An 8,528-nucleotide genomic window follows, 5' to 3' on the forward strand; every position below is an offset into this window, starting at 1 on the left:
AACAAAACGAGTACGTGCTATCAGGGATGCTGTTATAGACTGTGCTTCCTTTAAACTGTTGACCAGCACGAGTGTTTTCATCCCAGTCCAGCCGGTTGCAATTGAAATACTCACGTTCCCTTAAACAGACAGACCCCAGTTTGTTATTCAAACATTCTGGTTTATCCCTTCACTAGAAGTTTACCGGAATGTTAGTTCACAGCTTGGGAGTGGGCAGTTTGTTAATAGAGCAAGAGAAGGAACCTGAGTTTATGGTACTTGAGTGTATGGTATGAGTTTGCGGTGCATAATACGTGCTTGTAACTTGAATAACGCTTCTGTGGTAAAACAAGCCAAACTAGAGTACCAAAGATTAGCCAAAGTGGGATTAAAATGTAGGATCTTAGAACCAAAAGTGTAATTATATTTCATACTGATGTAAACTGACCTATTTCCCTTTCCACAATTTCTTGTTACAAATCTGAAATGGAAACCTAACCTTTTTGTTAGAAATTCTTCACAGCATCAGAGTAAAATGTGCAATCCTCTGAGATGCAGAGTAGATACTCACTTTCCAAGAGATGCCCATTTCAGAAAGAACAAGAATATAAAAAAGTGTTATTGTTCTCACCATGTCTGCTCATCAAACAGCTCAGGTAGATTTGCATACAGCAGTTTCCTGCCAAGAAAATATAGGAAATTAATTGGGGTTTTTTCCACCAGTTCCCAGCTCTTTTGGATTCTAAAACATCTGTGTGGTTCTATGTTTTTACAGCACAGAGTTTTACATTCAAGCAACTCTGCAGATAAATGTTTTGCAACTACACAGCATGTAACTAGAATTCGATTTTAGTTCTACACTATCCTACAGCGTAGAGCTAGAAAGGAGTAGAACAAAATAGCTTAAAGAAAAGGGCTGGGGGCAAAAGACATGCTTTCCTAAGATGAATGTTTATACCAAGCAATCACAGCTGTCTCAAAGATGGTTTTCTAAATGACTGAACAGTTAAAAGCCACATGCCAATCCCTAAATAGAAGTGTGATTTGGAGCCGCCTTCCGATAGTGATGAGTGCCTGCAACAGACAAATAGCTGCATACAAGCACAGCATCAAACTTTCTGTTCTCTCAGCAAGATTTCCAAAGAAAGCACTTGGAATTCTGGTAACAAATAGCAGTTATGTAGGAACCAACAGCTCCGCACGCTGATTTCCTCTCCCTACGCTGCCCTCCCTGTCTGGACCTAGGCTTGGCGGGGCCTGTCTCTCACAGAAGCCGGGAGACCCGCCAGCAGCAGCAGCAGCATCAAACCCAACCTCCTTCGCTCTTGCCCGCCCACCGCGCTTATCGCCGCGGGGCGGGGCGGGGTCCGGCTCCTCCACCGTCCAGCGACCCTATCGGGAGGCCGTGGGTCGCCCGCTCGGCCTTTGCTACCGCCCCCCCGCTTCACCTTCGCCCGGCCACACGGAGGCCTCGAACAAACTTGCCGAGGCTGCACCCCAACGCAGCGCCCGCCGCCGGGAAGGGGCTCCCCAGCTCCCCTCACGCACGCAGGAAGGCTCCGGCCGCCCTCGCCGCACCTCGCCCCCGGCCCGGCGCTGCGGAGAGGCCGCCCCCAACCCCGCCGGCGCGGCGGAAGCGGCGGGCCCCAGCGCAGGCTCCACCGCGCAGCCCGGGCCCTGCTGCGGCGTGAGGTGAGTGCGGGGCGTCGCGGCGGCGGTTGGAGGAAGCCGGGCCGCGGTCCCCCCGTCGCAGCATAAACGCTCTTGGCGCTGCGGTTTCTGCCACTGGGTCACCTGGGCTTATTGCTGCCGGTTTTACCCCCTCTGCAGATCGCTGCATGCTGCTGCCTCGCATACAGCTGCTTCACCGCCTTCTCCGCTGCACCCGTGCTTTGGGCCACCTGCCCACACGCTCCCTCATGGATCTCGGTGAGCTGGTTTCAGCCCTGAATGGCTTTGCATCCCTCTCTCTGGCTGAAAGCTGGGACAATGTGGGCTTGCTGGTGGAACCGAGTCCTCCCCACACTGTGAACACTCTTTTCCTCACCAACGATCTCACTGAGGAGGTGATGGAAGAGGCGGTGCAGAAGAAGGCAGACCTTATTCTTTCTTACCACCCTCCTGTGTTCGCACCACTCAAGCGAGTAACGTGGAAGACCTGGAAGGAACGGCTGGTAGTCCGAGCCCTGGAGCACAGAATTGGAATTTACTCTCCACATACATCGTATGATGCCATACCTCATGGAGTCAATGACTGGCTAGCAAAGGGACTGGGTGAGATTCTGTTAAACAAACAAACAGGTTAACATTATTAATCAGTATATGCTGTTGTATGTGGGGGCTTTTCCTCACTTTCCTTTCTTCCAGTTTTTACGGGAATACCTTGGAGAGGTACACTAGAGGACTTTTTCAGATGCATGACTGTACTGTTAAATGTTGTCGGAACTGGTGCAGCGTATTTATTGTCCATCTAGGTTGCAAAGTTTAGACCACTGACTTTAAATCACCACCTTGAATTTACAAAGTGCAAGATCTCATTGTTTGCAAAGGACTTAGGGTATCTGAAATTCTTTTAGATTTTTATCCTGTATTGTAGCTCATAAATGAAAACATTTCTGTCTTTTTCAGCCTGATTTACAAACCAGAAACTATTTTGCTTTTGTACAGTTCATAAGATAAATTGGATGGCCTTAAGAATGACAAATTCTATATCCCAGCGACTGCTTTGCACTTAAAATAGATTGTGCCTAATGGAGGCAACCGGGCAGGAAGTCCTCAGCTTTGATCAGGGAAAATGGATTCCTGTGCAAAACTTGCACTTTTTTGTTGTATCTCTTTAGCGTATGTGCTGAATTGGTGTTAGGATACTCGGCCAGCTTTCTAAGGCAGCAATCTTCTGTTGTTTTCTCAGGTGCCTGTACTTCCGTCCCGCTGCGTCCATCAACTGCACCAAGCTGTCCAGCTGAGGGCACTCACCGGGTAGAATTCTGCACAGACAACCCTGAGCATCTGGACACAGTGCTGTCCAAAATCAAAACCATACAAGAGATCTCCTGTGTCACTACTCTCCCTGCCAGGTATCTGCTTCACTCTTTAATGTCGTATTCTTTCCATTGTTTGAAACAGTAAGTTGCTGGAATTGTATTTTACTGTCATAATCTCTTTGCTCCTTTGTGCATTGCTGCTGTATTTTTTTTCAGCAACAGATCTAGAGACTTAAGGGATAATGATCCGTTTCTGATCAATCTGTGTGCTACTAAATGGTAACAGCAACTCAGTGTAGCATCATGTAGATTAGAGCTGGTAAAGATGAGCGTTAACAAGAAATTTGAAGAGGACAGTTGAGTTAAATTCCCATACCTGCTTCTTCCAGGAGAGTAGACTAGGCTGGGCTAGACTATTACAACACTTTCTTTTTTCATTTCTCTGTGGTAGAACAGCCACTGGGATAGAATAGCTTTGGTTTATATTAATATGATGCTGAAATTCTATCTAGTTTCTTAGCAAGCACCAACCATATCTTTCCTCAGGGTTGAAGGTGAGGAGCAAACAAGAGTCAGTTTGAACTGCTCTCAGAAAGCACTGCTGGAGGTGGTGGCATTACTGTCCCAGAACAACCTTTATCAGAGGACTGAGATTCTCTTATTACAAAAGGTAATAAAATAATATATTGCTTCCAGTGAATGTATTACTTGTGCACTCTGAAATACCAGCCTGTGGGGATTTGAAGCCACGCACATATTCCAGAGCAATAAAAGTAGCTGCGTGGCCTGCACTAATGCTAGTTCAGTTCCATAGCTGGTGTAGTTAGTAAGTTACATTTGAGCACGCTGCATACAAAGTTCTAGGTGTTCTTGACTGCCCAAGATACTCATCTGTGGACAACATGGAAAGTGATGGGAACTTCTGGCATCAGCTTTCTCACAGTGATTTTAATTTCTTTTCAGCCTCTTCTTCCCCATACTGGAATGGGACGTCTGTGCACACTGAGTGAGCCAGTCTCCTTGTCGGACATAACTGAGCGTATCAAAAGCCACCTAAAATTACCCCACGTCCGCTTAGCCGTGGGAATGGGCAAGACACTAGGTAAACAGGCCTGCAAGTAAGACTGTCCATTAGCACTAGTATTCCAGCAAGACAAGGAGTGTGAGTGTGAGCAGGAGTGTGTGAAATACGGCTGCCTTGGGTAGTTTTACTTCCAGGTAGTATGAAGCACTGTTAAAAGACAAGAAACAGCATTTTAATAGTTACATGATACCATCACACAAAAAGAATTTCATCTGTATTTCTTACTTGGAAGTTCTAGATTATGCTGGTTGTCACTGCGAAGAAGGGACACCACAAGTTGAATACGAGACATCCTTTTTAATTGTGAAATGACTAAGATTTTTTTTTTCCCCTGGGATGTCGGATACAAATGCGTACCATTTCATTGTACTGTCCCTTCTGTGACTGGATGTTAAATTTCAAAGCACCTTAAAATAGTAATGCGCTTCATGGTACCCTAATGAACGTGTAACCATCCACGCTTTGATGAAAGAGAAATAGTGGCAAAGGTGGTGAACTATCCTAGCTCAGACAGTGGGTCACTAGTAAACAGGGAGCAAGCATCCTCATATCCCAGTTACCTATCCTAATCTCCAAGGAGCACAGCTACTAGGATTTGTGAGAGCAAATTTATTGAGAACTCTTTGTAACTTACAAGAGAGAAGTCTTATTAGAAGACTCCTGTGCTATCAGTTGCACTAGAAAACCCCTGAACTATTTTGAAGCCTCTCATTATGGTGTGGGTTTGTAGTGGTATGACTCCAATCAACAGGAATTGCATGGCAACGTACTGTACAACCTTAATAGAATTTGAAAACTCTGTTCCGTGCCCCTTCTCCCTAGTGAAAGTAATATATGTGAAGAATTAAATTCCCTGGCATTTTCACATATATAATAGCTTGAAATCATCAAGCATAGCAAATGGGCAAATTTTTAATGCCATGGAGCAGCTCTCAGCCTGGACTGAGATGGTCTTTTGAGAGCTAAAAGTTAGGAAACAGTTATCTCAGAGGCAAAATCCTTCCTTAGTGACATCTTTAGTTGGAAAACTAATGATGGTGGAACATGAGAGTCCTGGGAAGGGCACCAGCCTATTAAAGGGTTCAGAAACCTCACTAAATAACACCTCAGTAGGAGAGAACTAGCCAGCAGCCAGCCTCTGTGCTGTAGTTCTCCGGAAACCTTCCTACCCCTTGAAAGAAAGAAAAAAAATCTACACATCTATTTAGCACGCAGAGGATTTGGCTGTAATATCAGAGATGTTAGAGGCCTGTGACTCTTTCAAACTGACAGATGTGTTTCTTTCTTCTCCAACAAATTTACATTGACTCTAAAAGCAAGGTTGTAGTTACTGTGAAACAATCAATAGCAATACTGATGTGAGAGCTGGACCGAAGGAAACTGTTAACCTGTGGCACCTTATATCCTGCAGAATCACTAGTGAAGAAAGCTGCTCTGTGTGCTGGTTCTGGGACCAGTGTCCTGAAGGGAATGGAAGCTGACCTCTATCTCACAGGTGAAAGATTATTTGCTGTTTTGTTACCTTTATAAAAATAGTCACTAGAAAAGAAGAAAGGAAAAAAGCGTTGGCTGGCTGTTGAAAGATTTGGACATAATTACCTGTTATAATTGAGAAACAGTTATTGAAACGATAAAAGAATAACATTAAAGTAGATTTAATGTGGATCAGATGGCTGTGTGGCATAGTGATGGTTATTTGAATTAAAACATTGCTATGCATGCATTATTTCAACACAAGAATCAGTGTTGATGGCAGTCTGTTGCAACCTTCAGTGTGTTTCTCCTTTGGCAAGATACAAAGCATTTCCTCAGTTCTTTACAGAATTCTCTAATGGAAAATGGAATATAATGTAGTCTACAGAGTCTTGCAAAAGAACCCCATAGTATATCTGACCAAAGGGACATGTAGTCCATTATCCTCTTTTCCAACAGTGGGACAGCTACTCCCTACAGCTTGCTCAACAACATGAAGGCTGCCTTGCATTCTTTAATACTTAATTCAAATAAGTTCTTTGGTAAGGCATGCTCAATTTCCCCCTTAACACACAGCCCTGGAGAGCTGACCCTCAGACTTCTTCGCAAGGCTTCCCAATTGCTGTGCTCACATCACAGCAGCCTACATGTCATCCAGACAGTCCACTTCCAGACGACTCTGCATACTCTTTCCTGCCCAAATGGCAGAATCTACCACTATCCAAAGAGGGCAAGGAATTTCTGTTGTTTTGTCTCAGTTGTATGTGGGGGATATCAGCTGAAAGTCCTTCAAGGGGCACTAGAGCAGGAGTGTTCCGTGTTCTTACACTGAGCAGATGGTGTTGCATTCTCCTTTATGGGCTGTATCCCCAGTTACATCTTCCCAGCTTCTAGCTGAGATTCTGTATACGTTGCATATACTGGTTACTTAAACTGTACTGTTAGTGATGTACATGGCATTTCTTCCTCCAAATGGCAGGAGAGATGCCCCACCATGATGTTCTGGATGCAGTTGCCAATGGGATAAGTGTTATTCTGTGTGAGCACAGCAACACTGAGCGAGGCTTCTTGACAGAGCTGCGTGACATGCTAGCTATCCACCTACAGAACAAAGTCAACATAATTGTGTCTGAGAAAGACAGAGATCCCCTCCAGGTGGCATAAAGGAAGGAAAAAAAAGGAGAGAATTCAGTCAGGAGTTTCCTGGTATCTTGCACAGACCTGTCCAACTGCAAGCTTAACGAAGATGCTCTGAATTGGTTCAGTACAGAATGATCGTATTATACGTTCCCTTAGAGTCTGGGATATATTTTGTCATCTGTCAGATAAATAAATGCTTGGTTTGGACTACAGAAGGCTGATTTAATTACTGGGTTCAATTACTGGGCTGCACTTAAATAAATTTACTGTTACTGCATAGTCTGATTAGATACATTTTATGACAAGGTACTCTAGGATTGGTTTGGGTGAAATATAAAAACCTGACTTGTCTCCAGTCTTAAGCGTACACAGCAATTCTACCCTACTGCAGTTATGTCGAATCATGTCAGTACAAGTCACTGGTATTTTAGCTAATAAATCTGATTGATAGTAGTTAATGAAAGGGTGTGGATCACCCATTTGCATTAGCAGTTTTATGAAGACACCAGTCACATGCAAATATAGAACACAATTCAGGTATTTGGTACAAGTATTCAATTGCACAGTCTACCATTAATGCAGATTTAAGGCTTTTTAATAGAGGGACTCTCAATTGAAAAACTGTGGAAGGTTAAAACTCAATTCCTTAACAAAGATGTAAATTAATGTGTTTTTGTTACTTTCTTTTTAAAAGTTTCTATAACTATGGCTCTTAATTACAGCATTACTGAAACTGAACAAGTAGCATTTTCACCACAGATAAGCTTGGTTTTTATTTTGTAAGTTGGGGTTCTTCTTGTGGTCTATTTGTTTGGGGTTTTTTTTAAGACAAAAAAAGAAATCTCCCAATTGCACACCTTACCATCTCTGGATTATGTGCATACCACAGGAGTATTTAAACAAAATGAAAATATTTCCATTGCAAGTCTGTAAAGATCTTGGTACCATCCTTTTTGGTTAATAAAACTGCCTCATCAAGCCATGTCTTTACTGCGTAACTGTGTGTGCATCGTTCCACTGAAGTGTGAGTGGGAAAAAGATGACTCCAGTATGATCTGAAGCTACTGAGGCTATATAAAGGCCATCATTCTTATCAATACCAGGAAGACCTCTCACTAAGTGGAGGAAGTGGGAAGAAATTTCTTCTTTCCCAAGGTAAAGGACTGTAGAAGTGATCCCTCCAAATCCAACAGTTCTGTATTACTACAGAAGACATTACAATGCTATTACCTTAGTACCTATACAAAATTCCAGACATAAAATTAATACATAGATTGGGTAATTGTCCAGAAACATCATGAAATCAGGATAAAATACTTCTGAACACAAACCCCACAGGAATTAATTCACAGTAATTTTCTTTAGCTTGCATGCTTGTGTCACAGAATCAGCAGCAGCCAAAAAAAAATGATTCAACCTCCACCTTCTCTTAGCAGATGTATAGTATCTTCTACAGGCCAAGAGGAAGGCTGCATGGACAGCTGGTAGTCTACCAAAACTGCTAGCAGGTAACTTTGAATTCAGGATGATCTAGTGCTTCATTAAAGTAAATTTCACATCTAGAAAACCAGATATAATTGCACTGAAAATGCACCACAGTATCACTATGTGCAAATACATCAGGTGGCATCTTCCATATGTACTCAAAATATAAATTAAATCCCGAGTTTCATAGGAACTCTGGAGAGTCAAAGGACTTCATGGTTTCCCTCTTTCTTCCCCCCCACCCTCCAAGAACACATCTCTTCAAGTGGCAGAGTTTTTGTTCTTGAACTCTACACCTAACTTACAGACGCTGGGTAAGACACAACATCTTGATCCCAGTTGTAGTGATTCTGATGGTGGCCTAAGTAGTGATAAGCAGGATA

General features: G+C 43.3%; 2 protein-coding genes across 5 annotated transcripts in view; one reads left to right on the forward strand and one right to left on the reverse strand.

Annotated features, from left to right (window-relative positions):
* The window catches only part of PPIL3 (peptidylprolyl isomerase like 3), a 9,730-nt gene extending 7,699 nt beyond the window's left edge, over positions 1–2,031 (reverse strand). The window contains exons 1-2 of one of the 2 annotated variants that reach the window (XM_030485624.1): positions 1,774–2,031; positions 611–658 (exon numbers count right to left, since the gene is read on the reverse strand). Coding sequence is in view for 1 of the 2 variants with exons in the window: in XM_030485625.1 (XP_030341485.1) it covers positions 611–613 (3 nt within the window). In the remaining variant the exon portion in view is untranslated. Of the gene's footprint in view, positions 1–610; positions 659–1,460; positions 1,491–1,773 lie in introns of those variants that run through there. The other variant, XM_030485625.1, reaches the window with a different exon arrangement.
* NIF3L1 (NGG1 interacting factor 3 like 1) lies at positions 1,304–7,641 on the forward strand. Of its 3 annotated transcripts, none has more exons than XM_030485620.1 (7): positions 1,304–1,671; positions 1,810–2,253; positions 2,891–3,056; positions 3,510–3,633; positions 3,927–4,065; positions 5,459–5,542; positions 6,500–7,641. In XM_030485620.1, the coding sequence occupies exons 2-7, from the start codon at positions 1,818–1,820 to the stop codon at positions 6,682–6,684; spliced, it is 1,134 nt and encodes a 377-aa protein (XP_030341480.1). In that variant the 5' UTR covers positions 1,304–1,671; positions 1,810–1,817; the 3' UTR covers positions 6,685–7,641. The 3 variants fall into 3 exon arrangements, with proteins under 3 accessions (XP_030341480.1, XP_030341479.1, XP_030341481.1); XM_030485619.1 differs by having other exon boundaries at positions 1,580–1,671; positions 1,810–2,280; XM_030485621.1 differs by having other exon boundaries at positions 1,580–1,671; positions 1,810–1,908.
* Positions 7,642–8,528: the final 887 nt, after the last annotated feature.

This window comes from Strigops habroptila, chromosome 5, assembly GCF_004027225.2.
Source record: "Strigops habroptila isolate Jane chromosome 5, bStrHab1.2.pri, whole genome shotgun sequence".
Classification (NCBI taxonomy): domain Eukaryota; kingdom Metazoa; phylum Chordata; class Aves; order Psittaciformes; family Psittacidae; genus Strigops; species Strigops habroptila.